The sequence below is a fragment of the Doryrhamphus excisus genome, linkage group LG12 (assembly GCF_037039965.1).
Source record: "Doryrhamphus excisus strain RoL-2023G ecotype Guam linkage group LG12, RoL_Dexc_Guam_v1.1, whole genome shotgun sequence".
Classification (NCBI taxonomy): Eukaryota; Metazoa; Chordata; class Actinopteri; order Syngnathiformes; family Syngnathidae; genus Doryrhamphus; species Doryrhamphus excisus.
The window spans coordinates 18,196,258-18,211,234 of NC_136368.1; the positions used below are offsets into that span (position 1 = coordinate 18,196,258).

Below are 14,977 nucleotides of genomic sequence, written 5' to 3' on the forward strand. Positions count from 1 at the left end.
CGGTCTAGTGGTTAGCGCGCAGACCTCACAGCGAGGAGACCAGTGTTCAATTCCACCCTTGGTCATCTCTGTGTGGTTTGCATGTTCTCCCCGTGCATGCGTGGGTACTCCGGTTTCCTCCCACATTCCAAAAACATGCTAGGTTAATTGGCGAATCCAAATGTGAATGTGAGTGTGAATGGTTGTTTGTCTATATGTGCCCTGTGATTGGCTGGTGACCAGTCCAGGGTGTAAGCAAGTATCGGCCCATATAGATACCATGCTTTTTCACCAATATTGACCGATCAGTCAGAGAAACCCTAATATTTAGCTAAATGTACATATTTTATGGCTGCACGGCGGTCGAGTGGTTAGCACCACCAGGGTGGCCATCTCTGTGTGGAGTTTGCATGTTCTCCCCGTGCATGTGTGGGTTTTCTCCGGGTACTCCGGTTTCCTCCCACATTCCAAAAACATGCTAGGTTATCCCCATGAGGATAAGCGGTAGAAAATGAATGAATGTTGAGTCCATAATGGCAGGTATTATGTAGTAATAGAAACCACTATCAAAAGAACTGACCTACGTTTACAACACGGATTCTACTGTTTGTGCCATTAAACACTTTTTCACACAGGCCCATGACAAGATAGTGTCACACACACACACACATAATGTGCTGTTCTGTCATCAATAGCCGAAAATGATGGCTGAAAAGTGAGAATAAGCAGGCGACGTTGAACAAAAAGCTGTCATAGTAGGCGGTTATTCTCTCCTCTCAGTCGACATAAGGTGCGACTCCATTGACATTTCCAGTGGCTGGAGGCTCGTTTCCACAGCAACACTTCCTCCCTAAAACTGCAGGCCCGCATTACAGTGCATCACAAGGCCAATAAGCCTTTCCGATAAACACGGGTCATTATGCTCAGACCGAGGCTCATATAGATTGGAACTACTACATTAACACATTTGACAGTCATTCATCATCTACACAAGAGTGAGAAGTCGATACAAAAGCACGGCAGCAATTGTGCTTACTTATACACACTCAAGGAAGTAAATGTATTCATATTCCCAGTACATATGTACAGATATAAAAGATCGAAACAAGATTAATGACCGTTACAGAATTGGTATTTTATGCAATTAATAAGCCATGAAATGTATTGGGAACAAATCATCACAATACATTTCTAAATGACTTTTATAGAAAGCCCTCAGCTATATGTCAAACTGGGGTTATAGAAGGTAAGAAAAAGGGAAAAAAATGCCTGAGGGTGTAAATTAAAAAAAGATATTTTCTTTTTTTTTATGAACACACACATACAGTAACTGGTACATGCACACAGTTAATGGAAAAGATTAGTAGATAGTTTAATACCGAACCCCGTAAGGCATGTTTTGTTTGTGCAAATCTTTTATCAGTCGCCGGATGGGATAACGGCGTTATGAAGCAAGTATCGGCCGATATCGATATCGTGCTTTTTCACCGATATCGGCCCGAACCCTAATACCAAAGAACCCTAATATTTAGCTAAATGTCCATATTAAATGGCTGCACGGTGGTTGAGTGGTTAGTGCGCAGCCCTCACAGCTAGGAGACCAGGGTTCGATTCCACCCTCGGCCATCTCTGAGTGGAGTTTGCATGTTCTCCCCGTGCATGCGTGGGTTTTCTCCGGGTACTCCGGTTTCCTCCCACATTCCAAAACACAGTGGAAATATTTGTTATATTTGTTATATTTGAGGTCTGCGCGCTAACCACTCGACCGCCGTGCAGCCATAAAATATGTACATTTAGCTAAATATTAGGGGTTCTCTGATTGATCGGTCGATATCGGTGAAAAAGCACGGTATCGATATGGGCCGATACTTGCTTACACCCTGGACTGGTGGTCAGCCAATCACAGGGCACATATAGACAAACAACCATTCACACTCACATTCATACCTATGGACAATTTGGAGTCGCTAATTAACCTAGCATGTTTTTGGAATGTGGGAGGAAACCGGAGTACCCGGAGAAAACCCACGCATGCACGGGGAGAACATGCAAACTCCACACAGAGATGGCCGAGGGTGGAATTGAACCCTTGGTCTCCTCCAGGTATGAATGTGAGTGTGAATGGTTGTTTGTCTATATGTGTCCTGTGATTGGCTGGCAGTATCAGCAGTAGAAAATGAATGAATGAATACATATTTTATTTGATGCATGCATTCGGTGAAAGAGTAAAATACAATAACAGAAAAAAAAATAGCAGAAAAATGATATTATTCATAACCTACCTGCAGTTCTCCACGACAGGGACTTCTCCGATGAGCTGAAAGGAGAAAACAGGAAATGAAAAAGTGAACACAGGCGCTATTGAGTAGTGACATATTATTTTACAAAATGCATTTTTCACAAGTCTTAATGGGAAAGGGTCACGGATGTTGATAACCGTCTTCTGGGCGGCAAACAGCAACAGTTAGACGTAAAAGGTGCTTTTTGGTGAGAGCTGCCCTTTTTGCACTGACAATAATAAGTAAATAATAAAGGGGCAGGCATGATAGGCAAGAGAAGTCAAAACAAACCAAAAATCTCTAAATCTCCAGCAGTTTTGCAATGGTGTCCAAAATGCGGCCCGGCGGCCCTTAACTATGCAGTTCATTTTTGATTGGCATAAAAATGAGATCTCGGTTCATATCGGTATTGGGTTTTTTGACCGTAATCGACACTGTTTTCCACGTAGTTTTCTAGCACAGTGTGTTGGTAGCGTGGCATTATTTCCATTGTAATGATACAAGTGGAGTAAGGCCTTCCCTTCTTTACAACGGTTAATTGCTTCCAGACCCGACTAGGCATCACAGTAAAAGAAGCATAATTTATCAATTCGTTATCAAGCGGTATCGAGCATCTCATTACTGTACAGGTAATCCAGCAGTAAATCAAATAATTATTTTGTAGTATCTTTAACCACGGACACAAAGAAAAGTACTCAAGAAACATAAGTACCGTTGCAGAGAGCCATGACAACAGAATAAGCACTTCATTATAAAAAAAAAAATAAAAAAATAAAACAAACACTTAGTGACCGAAATGAAAGCACTTCACTTGAAAGTCCGGGGGAAAAAAAAAAAAAAAAAAAAAAAAGGCTCGCCATTCCCATTAAGCACGCAACTATTCTATGTGGCTCTATAATGAGCTTTAAGCGGCATGCCTTTCTGGATGTTAATGGCCACATGCAGGCAATTAAAAGTTAGTTGGACGAGATGTGCTCCACTGAGCCATGGCGAATGGAAGGAAGACCGAGACACCTTGATGACAATGCAGCATACATGCTGAATGCCAAATGGCTGGCGGCCAAGTGGCCAATAAGACCCAGTTCAGACCCAAAACCATTATTATTGTGTTGAGGCAGGGGTGCCGGATCACCGACTCCCAAAGATCTACCTCTAGACAATATATATATATATACGTATATACACAGTATGTAGCATATTTGTATGTATATTGTAGCAGTTTAATGTCAGCTGACTGATGTCATAAAACATCGATAGAGTGACGTTTAGCGTAAATAACTCATGCAATTGATTTACTTGTGCATGTTTTGCAAATACTAAATTATTTTTTTAATCCTCCTCTTGTGTTAGGGTCGGCACTGACCCGTTTTATAATTTAATGCATAAAAAGAATCACATAACATTTGTTTATTGCATGAAGGCTATTTGACTTTGTCAGGAAACTTTATTTCAATAAAATAAAACAAAAAAAAATTTTTTTTACTACATTTTAAAATGGTCTGGTTGACATTATGACCATTGTATTGTTATAATAATATGACTATAAAGCAATATTTTGAGCCAAAACTGATATCATAAGTGTACAATTAGGCAACAAAATGACAACCAGCTCCTTTTCTAATCATGTAAGCTTCAGGGGATTCTCATTTTCCAGTATTTTTCCAGTATACCAGAAGAAAAACATGTCCAGACATGTGACGTGAATTCACTCATTTGATTGGCTGATTTCACTTTTACAATTTGGATCATGGAAAGAATGACAAGAAGTACAGTGAACCTGTTCCGCTATTTGATTTCAGTTTATACTAAAGTTCTGTTGCTGAAAACAATAATTTTTTTTTTTTACCTTTTCTTTGACATTAATATATATGGGTCAAAACTGACCCCAACCCAATAGATGTTTCTTTAGTGATTAATACTAAAATGAGAAAATAAATAAAACTAAATGATTTAAAAAGATATGTTCTATAGCCAGTAATATCCAGGTAACAAAAGAACCTTCAATTTATTAATATGATTCTTTTGACGTTCATTATACCATTTTTGGAAATTGAAATGGAGGGGTATAGTGACAAAAAAAAGACCTACATGCCCACACCAAAAGTATTAAAACCAATATTTTAATGGATGAGGACGCCTAAGAAGGTAACCAAGACATTGAGAAGCAAATTTTTTTTTAGTGTATTTTATAGCTGATTTAATACATGGGTCAAAACCGACCTAACACAAGAGGAAGGTTAATACAATAGTTTCTTGGTTTTCGACAAAAATATGTATTGGTTTTCATACACTTTGGTGCAAACATTTGCAGCAAAATCAAGTTCCCAAAACAAAGTGTGTTGGTTCTTTTTAGAGTTATGACACTATAGACGGATTATGGCCAGGCACTCCTTCAATCATCTTTATTATGTGTGTGTGTGGTTTATTTGTTCATTGATAGCACACAGAACACCTTGTTTCTGTCTCTTTTGTTTCTTGCAATGTGGATCCGGCGCTGATGTACACTGCATATATCTGAGTTTAAGGAAGATACTTTAAGTACAGTTGGAACTTTGATACACAAAGTGAGAAGAAAAAAAGGAACAATCGCAAAGCAGCATCTGTTACAAGAGTATTGTAATATAAAGATTCCTCGGTCACGCTTAACAAATTAGTCAACTAGAAGTATTTATGATGTCGCTACAATTCCACTTTTCCTGAGACGTTGATGGCCGCCCCATGTGTGTGTGTGTGTGTGTGTGTACATAGCAATGGGAAGTCCAGTCTAGAGGTGAAATCTAATATCTCCAACAGAACCCTAGAGTGTGACCTAATCTCTGCTGTCCCCCTGCTGGGCTATTGAGCCTCGCAGCGGGACCAGAAATGTTAAAGCTAATCTCCATTCACACACAAATGCTCGTAGACAGCCATTTCAGTTGTCTGCATGTTGGCTTTTAAAATGGTGTGTAAATCACATTGCAAGTTTCCTTTCGTGGGTCCCCACAGGGGGGGGGGGGTGGTGAGAGTAACTGCTCCCCAACCCACAACCCCCCACACCTCCTCCGGTGGAAAAAGTGACTGCATTTACAAGGAGTTTGAATATAAGATGCAGTATGGAGGGCTATTTGGCAAAAAATGGGGTTAGTTTTGGAAGTCCAAATGAATGCTGATGGTTTTATTTCATTTGAACATGCATCAGATTACAATTGAATGCATCACATAATCAGTTCACAGTTCCACATGTCCAAAAGGAGTAGGAAGAAGCAAAGCTTATTAAATCCTACCCCTCCATCTGGTACTTTTACAATCAGTAACTGTTACATTTGTTCACTTCCTGCCTTTCTAATATTTATGTATGTATTTATGTATGTGTGTATTTATGTATTTAAAAAATAATTAAAATTAAAATTAAAATTAAAATTAAAATTAAAATTAAAATTAAAATTAAAATTAAAATTAAAATTATTTTAATTAATAAATTATAGTAATTATTATAGTAATTATTAATTACTTTATTAAAATTAAAATTAAAATTAAAATTAAAATTAAAATTAAAATTAAAATTAAAATTAAAATTAAAATTAAAATTAAAATTAAAATTAAAATTAAAATTAAAATTAAAATTAAAATTAAAATTAAAATTAAAATTAAAATTAAAATTAAAATTAAAATTACTTTAATTAATAAATTATAGTAATTATTATAGTAATTATTAATTACTTTATTAAAATTAAAATTAAAATTAAAATTAAAATTAAAATTAAAATTAAAATTAAAATTAAAATTAAAATTAAAATTAAAATTAAAATTAAACTTAAAATTAAACTTAAAATTAAAATTAAAATTATAGTTTTAATTTTTTTGTCATATACCAAAATACGAGGTGATATGAGCATCCAATGACATAATGGGTACCATAGTAAGTGTCAATATAGTGATATGTATAGCACATCATGACTGGTTCAAGACTCTTCATCCTTGTATTTAGCAAACATCAACTGCTTGTATTGTTTCTTGAATTGGCTCATCGTTGTGCATTGTTTGAGGGTCTTACTCAATCCATTCCATAGTTTTATTCCACATACTGAAATGCTATGGCTTTTTAACGTAGTCCTAGCATAGAAGTGTTTCAAATGAAAACAACGGTGTCACTGTAACTGTTTGTTTATGGCACAAAACAACATTATTATCATATTTGTGATTAGAACGCTTCTGCAGCAGTTTAATTAATACACTTTCTAAACCAACCCATATAAAGCTGAAGGCCAATCGTACAAATAATATCAATGAATTGGTTTACTTTCACTTTAACAAGTCGCCTTGTTTTGGTAATGTGAACGACCAAGTTAAAAAAAATCCACTTTAAACATAATACACTGCAATAAAATGTAGCCTTCGTCCTTGCAATGTTTTGTCTGAGGGACCGTGAAGATCACAACAAGGTCGGCCACTTTGAGCGTCACAAAAACGTCGCAACAAAGATATTCACGAGTCTGCCGGTATCCTTGCAGTCTGACATTATCACACAATATCCTGAGGGAGCAATGCCGTTAAGTGTCCGGGACTATTCATGTCTGTTATATTCACCCCGAGTATAGATTCTGATGCTAAAACCTCTTAATAATGTTATTGAATGGTGTAGCGTCATCAATGTGGGCAGACTACATCAATTCATATCAAAGTATGCAATCCATAACCCCCCCCAAAAAAAAATGTTTACACCACATTTGAAATGAGGCTGCAAAAACGGTTTTGCAGATGAGTCACAGTATCACAGTTTGTGTTGTACGGCCAAACACTGGCTGTGATTCAAATTTCACATTTAAACATATTTCATTCCAAAAAAAATTAAGCCGTGCAAATGCTTAACGTCATCAAAAAATGGTTTTCTGTTGTGAATAGAAAAAGGATAATCACTTGATTATGAGCCAGGCATGATGGCAGAGCGCTGCGAGAGCACTTGTTGAATGGAATTGTCTTCACTGTAAATTTATACAGTATAATTCACCAATGTCAATGGCTTTGAAAAGCTGGATATTCTGTCAATTTACTATATTCTATAATTTATTTTTACTGTGTCTTGGGCTTTGGGGCGAGCAAATTTGTCTTCTATAGCACAGAGATTGTTAATATCTGAAAAGATGTATCTAATATGCAAAATATGTACATGTTACTACTAATGCAAACTGTTTATATTCTTCTTTCCTGCTTGCTTTTCGCTTCAGGAGTCGCCACAGCAAATCAATCTCCTCCATCCTACCCTCATGTCCTCCTTCACTACATCCATAAACCTCCTCTTTGGTCTTCTTCTACACCTCCTACCTGGCAGCATCCTTCTACCAATATATTCACTATCTCTCCTCTGGACATGTCCCAACCATCTCAGTCTGGCCTCTCTGACTTTATACTCCAAGGTCTCTAACATATAATGTCCCTCTGATGTACTCGTTCCCGATCCTATCCATCCTGGTCACTCCCAATGAGAACCTCAGCATCCTCATCTCTGCTACTTCCAGTTCTGCTTCCTGTCTTTTCCTCAGTGGCACTGTCTCCAGACCAAACAACATGGCTGGCCTCACCACAGTTTTGTATACATTTCCTTTTATCACACATCACGCCTGACAATTTTGTCCACCCCTTCCATCCTGGCTACACACGCTTCTTCAGCTACTTTTTTTTGACAATCTCCATTTTTCTGAACTGTTGCTCCCAGGTACTTAAAATTTTCTATCTTCTGTATCTCTTCTCCCCGTAACCTCACTCTTCCACTTGGGTCCATCTCATTCACACACATATTTTAAAATCTTGCTGTGGCTAATCTTCATTACTCTCCATTCCAGGGCAAACCTCCACTCTTGTAGCATCTCAATGCGGACTATTTATCATTGTACCAAATACTAGACGTCCTCCATTTCTATACACAAAGGGATGGATGTGGGTACTACAGTGTGACGTCTGAATAGGAATGCTTTTTGGTGGCAAAATATGCAATTCCAGCGACATTTTGGAGGCAAATATTGATTGAGTCATATTTGACGAGACCTCAGTTCAGCAACCATAAAAGCAACCGTTACAACGTGACTTCAATCATTGCCTGTACATTTAAAATGCATAAAAAGAGGTTGAGAAATGTTTTAAAAATCAGAAAAAAAACGGTCCAACGGTGCCTTGGAACTGTTTTTGACATTGAAGGTTTCTCTGTACATTACATAAAACACAAAAAGACCAGGCTTAGGAAATATGAGGCTTCTGCCGATACTGTAGAATAATTAATAAAGATGTTACCTCCGGTGTCATTACATCTGTGCCTGTGAATTATGCAAAGATATATATATATATATAGCGATATCCCTCCATTTAATATAAGCTACTTATATCAATAAAAAGCCAATTGTTGTTCATTTACACTCTGTTTTTCTTGCTAAATGTAACACAGAAGGAAGTCTGATGTTGGTTTGTTCCTATGAATCAGGGCTAATTTCCACTATGTGTAGCGCGCCGTATTTATGGAAGTGGAGAAAACATACAAATATGTGTGTATAGCATCACAGATGTGTTTTTCAGTACTTAAGGATACTTCAACAGCTGTGCCTGTATGAATAGAAGACAAGTGGGAACTCTTATGTTGGAGTACTCTAATCTACTGATGCTTATTTGTCTGTATCTAGGCTAGAGTGCGGCAAGCATATATCATATAATAGATATCATATATAAAGCCATTGCAGGCCCTTAGGATTGCACCTACCTACTTTCTGAGGGTAGAAAGTACCCCCCCTCCAGTCACATTTTTCATGATATATCATTACATATTAATATTTTATGATAATATCATTCACAGACAACAAATATAAAAACCCTGTATTACAGATGTTTAGGTTAAGCAGCTCAATCAAAAACGCAATACATTATAGAGTACTTAATTATTTTAAATTAATCGCATTGAACTCCATAGCGGTGTAGCATGGAGCCCCTTCACTCCCCTGCAAATATCTCAATATGTATCTTTAAATATGAATAGAACAGGGTACAAGAACACGTAGCAACTTGTAAACATCAACAACATACACATCAAATTTTAGCCTTAAAGCTATGCCTGTATACAAATACATTTTACCACATATAACAATCTCCTTAGACAAGATGCGGGCAAAAAGCTTTCATATTTTGAAGGCCATATTTTGAAGTGTGTTGTATGTGTTGAGAATGCCTGTTGACGGTTAAGACGAGCTGGATGCGAGGATAAATGTTCCTACCATCGTTTGCCGCTCATCCAGTCGCAACAGCAAGATTCCGAGTTTAATAATAAATTCTGTTTTTAATGGCCAATTCTGCGATTCCGTTGAATGCAGAGATCATAGGGCCCTATACTATGTGGTTTGGGTAGTCTTTTGACAGACCTGCTTTAACGATATTTTGACAATCACTTCACGGTCCGACACCATGATCCGAAAGACTGCGCAAATTCAACCAATTGTATTGCAAATTGGGAGGAACTGAAAGACAAAAACTATGCAGCGGGTGGAAGAATTATCACTCAAACGCACAATGGTAATAGTATTACAGCACAGGTAAAGGCCTGCACTGCACCAAAATTAAAATTATTGTTTTTATTACACATTAATTTTAAATTTTAAATTTTAAATTTTAAATTTTAAATTTTAAATTTTAAATTTTAAATTTTAAATTTTAAATTTTAAATTTTAAATTTTAAATTTTAAATTTTTAATTTTTAATTTTTAATTTTTAATTTTTAATTTTTAATTTTTAATTTTTAATTTATTTTATTTTTTTTATTAGTATAAATCATGGAATGAGGATTTTCATAATGCAGTACAGTGAACTTGTGGGGCCTCAGCTATTCCCTGAAAGACCAGATTATTTAGTTTTCTTCCCACTCTCTTACTTTCTAACTTTAGGAACTAAAAATAATTACATAAATTACTTTTTAAATTAATAATTTCATTTTAATTTAATTAATAATTACTAAAAATAATTAATATCTTGCCTTTGGCAAAACTGAAGTTTGCTAAGCAGGTTTAAAAAATTTTTTTCAAGTTGCTGCACCTCCTTTGAAGGAATAGTTTATTAGGGTGTCAAACAACAAAATGCTAAAAATGCAACTATGACTACAAACGTTTGTTACAACACAGACTTTGGAGCGTCTCCATTGACAAAAAAACACTTATTCATTCGTCAGTTGTACTACCAAACAAAACGCGGCACAAAAAAAGCCATGACTGTAACTGGACAGAAGTGGGGAGGAGTTTCCACGACAAACTCAAAAGCGCCGTACTCTCAATAGTGCCACGGTAAGCAAACGACACCCCACAACAATGTGTGTTGTGGGGTGTCACACACACACAACGCTTGCTCACAGATAAACACCGGCTCAGCGTTTTCCCCACAAACACAGTTGTTGTTTAACTCTAAACACCAACGTCTTGCAGCCTTCAGCTAGGCTAAATAAACAACAGCTTTGAAGAGGTGTCACTCGCACGCCAATATGAATATTGGCAGAAAACCCAATACCCATATGTAAAAATTGGTCACACACCTAATAATAACTATAAATTCTTGTTAATGATTGGGCAGAAGTTGCAAAATTTGGCTGGATGACAGGGAATCAGTTGGACACTTCAAAATACAACGGACATAGAGTATACCCTGGTAGATATTCACAAGTACAACAACTAATACCCAGTTTCTGCTTGGTTGCCATATTGGTATCCATTTATCTCGACAAAATGCTTCAGCTTTTGGAAGATAAATACTGCATTCAGTACATTATTATACAGTAATCATCCGGGGGAATCGAACATATTCAGCCTGCTCAATCAGTCGTGAGCAAAGTGCGCCGCTCCACCAGTATGCCATAAGGCACCACTATGGAATACTAGCCTACTGCTGTGAAGGATAAAAATGCCATGCGGCGAATAGTTGCTTTTTGTGTGCAAAATCGTTTCATTACCTGCTGCTTCCGGCGCCCGGCGACTCTGCCCCGAGTCTGCATCTTTCCAGCTGATTGGCCACAATCTGCCTCTCCACCTCCAGCTCCCGGGTTAGCCGCTCAAACTGGAGCTCCTGCACATGAGACGACAGAAAGAAAGAGGGGAAAAAAGGGGGAGTGAAGGTCAGACGCGATAATCTCCGATAATCTATTGACAGAATGACAAGTAAATAAGATATTGCATAGTACTTTATCACGATGGTATGTGGGTTACACTTTCTTTCTTTCTTATTTCAGACATGCATACTATGTTACATTAATGTTTCTCGCATATACACTATATATATATATATACATACACATACATACTATATATGTATACATACATATATACATACTATACATATACATACTATACATATACATATATACATACTATATATATACCCACAAACATATATACACACATACACATACTATATATATATACATATACATACTATATATACACATATATACATACATATATACATACTATACATATACATATATACATACTATATACATACATATACATATATACATACTATATACATACATATACATATATACATACTATACATATATACATACTATATATATATGCACATACATACATACTATATATATAATACTATATATATATACTATATATATATACACACACACATACTATATATATATATACACACACACACACACATACTATATATATACACACATACACATATATACACACATACACATACATACTATATATATATATATATATATATATATATATATATATATATATATATATATATATATATATATATATATATATATATATACACACACACACACATACATATACACTTAAACACACTATATATACATACTATATAGATACTATATATATATACATACTATATATATACACATACTATATATATATATACATATATACACATACTATATATATACATATATATACACACATACTATATATACACATATATACACACACATACACATATATACACATTTATACTCACATACACATACACAACACCTCATTACTACACATGTCTGAAAAGGAGCAGGAAGAAGCAAAGCTTATTAAATCCCACCCCTTCTCCACGCCAGAGCAGTTACCAATTCAACCTAACCAATTCGACTTAACATAGAGAACAACCATAAAAACAACACTTCCAAACTAAACTCATTTATACGTTCCCCTGCAGCACAGAAGCACCCCTTCCCTCCATGTCCTCCATGTCCTCCATGGCCTCCATGGCCTCCATGGCCTCCATGTCCTCCATGTCCTTGGTGGTTGTGTATCCATGCAAGCTGTGTGGAAGTCAGCATTTGCCTAATTATCCACCATCATTGAGGCTTTTCCGTGCACTAATTTCAAGCTTTAAGTCCTACATAGTGACACTCCTCTGAAGGCACAAATGTAACACACTTATACAGTAATTAGGCCTGCTTAGAGATGTCATCCTAATCACCACTTTCAGACATTCCCTGCGTTCCACAAACAGCGTTTTCTGGCCTCACTCACCATGGTTGTATGAAGAGATGACAGCAGGATCCTCATCTTGCTAGCCCTCTCATGTCATATCCTTTTCAACACTTGCGTACATTCACCGTCCCGTTTCACAGCATGTCACGTCTGTGCATGGAGTAGCCCTTTGTGAGACGCTTTAACCTTAAATTCAGTCACATAGCCAAGCTTGGCTCCGCCTACTTTTCACACTTACTTTCCAGTTTTCTTCGGGTTGTCCTCCAGACTACTAAAAACCTTCTCGACTATACCCCCGCCCCCTGATACCGCCGTGCAATGCCCTCCATCGCTCTTATCTCCACCACCTCAGTAGATAAGTGGAGCTAGGCTGCGGGATGTGGTTACTTCACAATCAAAGCTTCCCAGGGGGTGATGGGGGTGGGGGGTAGGGGGGGGGTGTAATACAAAGCCACAGGAGGCTTTCACTTGGCAAGAGTAGTATGTAGCTTAGCATTGCAAATACACTATCATGACGACAATAACGAGGTCGATGTGTAGCGATTTAGGAGGACATTGTGCAAAAAGTTTAAGCAATATTTTTACCGTAAACACTCCGCATTATGCTACTTTTATAGTCATGCAACTGGATGCATTTCACAAATAACCAAAAATAACACAAAATAAGACAAATACTGTAATATGTAACGCAAACTGTCACAAATCATTACATTTTGTAAAATAAAAAAAGACAAATAAACTAAAATAACATGTTCTACTGTCAACAATGCTAGGCTAGTCTTAATAAATTCACAAAGAAGAATCCAATTACCGTAATTTCTGGTTTATAATTCACACCCACTATGTTTAGAGAAAAAAAAAACAGATTTGCCACACCAAAAAATCGTGAAACTCATCACACAGCAACTTAACACTCAAAAAGGTATCTAGGAAATATACAATACAAGTGCAAATATGAGTTTTAAAAGAAAAAAAAAACTTCTACTACTGCAACAACTGTGTTTTGAAGAGTAAAAACACATTTGTGGGTATAAAAATACATTTATCATTAGTGTTAAAACACAATATCATACCAAGAAGACTAAGTCAAAAAATGTCAATCAGTCCTATTTGGAAAAACTGCTTGTTCTGCGTCAAGCGATTTCCAAGCTATTAAAGAGAAATGCAAGCTTTTATGAAGTATAAAGCTCATTAGGTTTTGTTTTAAGCTGATCTCCCCACGGCTCAATACAGCTATAACGAATATAGATTCAATGCGTTCTTAATTAGCTTGTTAGAGCACAGGGTGATGCTGCAAAAATGGACGTCGGCCTAATGAAATATGGACAAAGGGAAGTTCAAATTAGAAATTGCATAGCGCTTGCTGCACTGCAACCTTAGTAGAGGGAACCGTTAAAAGAAATTCTGTGCTTACTTAAAGGTACATTTACTTTTTAATGATGTTCTAACAGTAGCTGAATGCGTGAGCACTGTAGTTTACATATGTTATGCTATGCTAGTGTTGTTCTATGTGATATATGGTATGTAGTATGATGGAAATCTAGTATCTATCTAGTATGCCACAAATTTATGATAAAAAAAAGTTTTACATTTACGTTAAAAAAGTAAATTTATGAGAAAAACATTGTAAATTTACATTTATGACAATAGTTGTACATTTACAAGAAAAACATATATTTGTGACTATTCTAGTAAGTTCACGACTTTTGCCGTAAATTACAATTTATGAGAATTTATGGAGAAAAAAGTTGTAAATTAACGAGAATAAATAGAATAAAGATCAAATAAATAGATAAAATAAATTTGTAAATGTATTACTGTAGTAGTAAATTTACAAGAAAACACAAGAAACAAAGTTAAAAGTTTTCAAGAAAACTTCATAAATTCACGACTGTATTCTAGTAAATGCATGACTTTTTCTTGTAAATTTTAATCTATGAGAATAAAGTTGTAAATGTACAAGAGAAAATTCTAAATAAGAAGAAGAAAGTTGTAAAGTATCATGTACTAAGTGCAGAGTTATAGCGTATACATAAAAAAGTGGATAAAGTTACACACTGTCAGAGACATTCATGGAAAAATGCAGCTAATTAGCATTAAAGCTACAGACACAAAAAACAGCATGCGCCCTTTAGGGCTCACTAAAAGTAGTGCTGTTAAGAGATAAGAGAGATAAATTATGATCTGTAATTAATTGAACGAATTAATTCCGGTTTAATCTCAACTAAAACTTGCTGAGAGAAGCCC

General features: G+C 36.0%; 1 protein-coding gene across 8 annotated transcripts in view; it reads right to left on the reverse strand.

Annotated features, from left to right (window-relative positions):
• pkp4 (plakophilin 4) overlaps positions 1-14,977 on the reverse strand; it is a 71,825-nt gene that overhangs the window by 29,432 nt on the left and 27,416 nt on the right. For all 8 annotated transcript variants that reach the window (XM_078795065.1, XM_078795066.1, XM_058081418.2 and 5 more), the window contains 2 exons: positions 11,206-11,318; positions 2,262-2,296 (listed from right to left, as the gene is read on the reverse strand). In XM_078795065.1, coding sequence (XP_078651191.1) covers positions 2,262-2,296; positions 11,206-11,318 — 148 coding nt within the window. The remainder of the gene's footprint in view (positions 1-2,261; positions 2,297-11,205; positions 11,319-14,977) is intronic.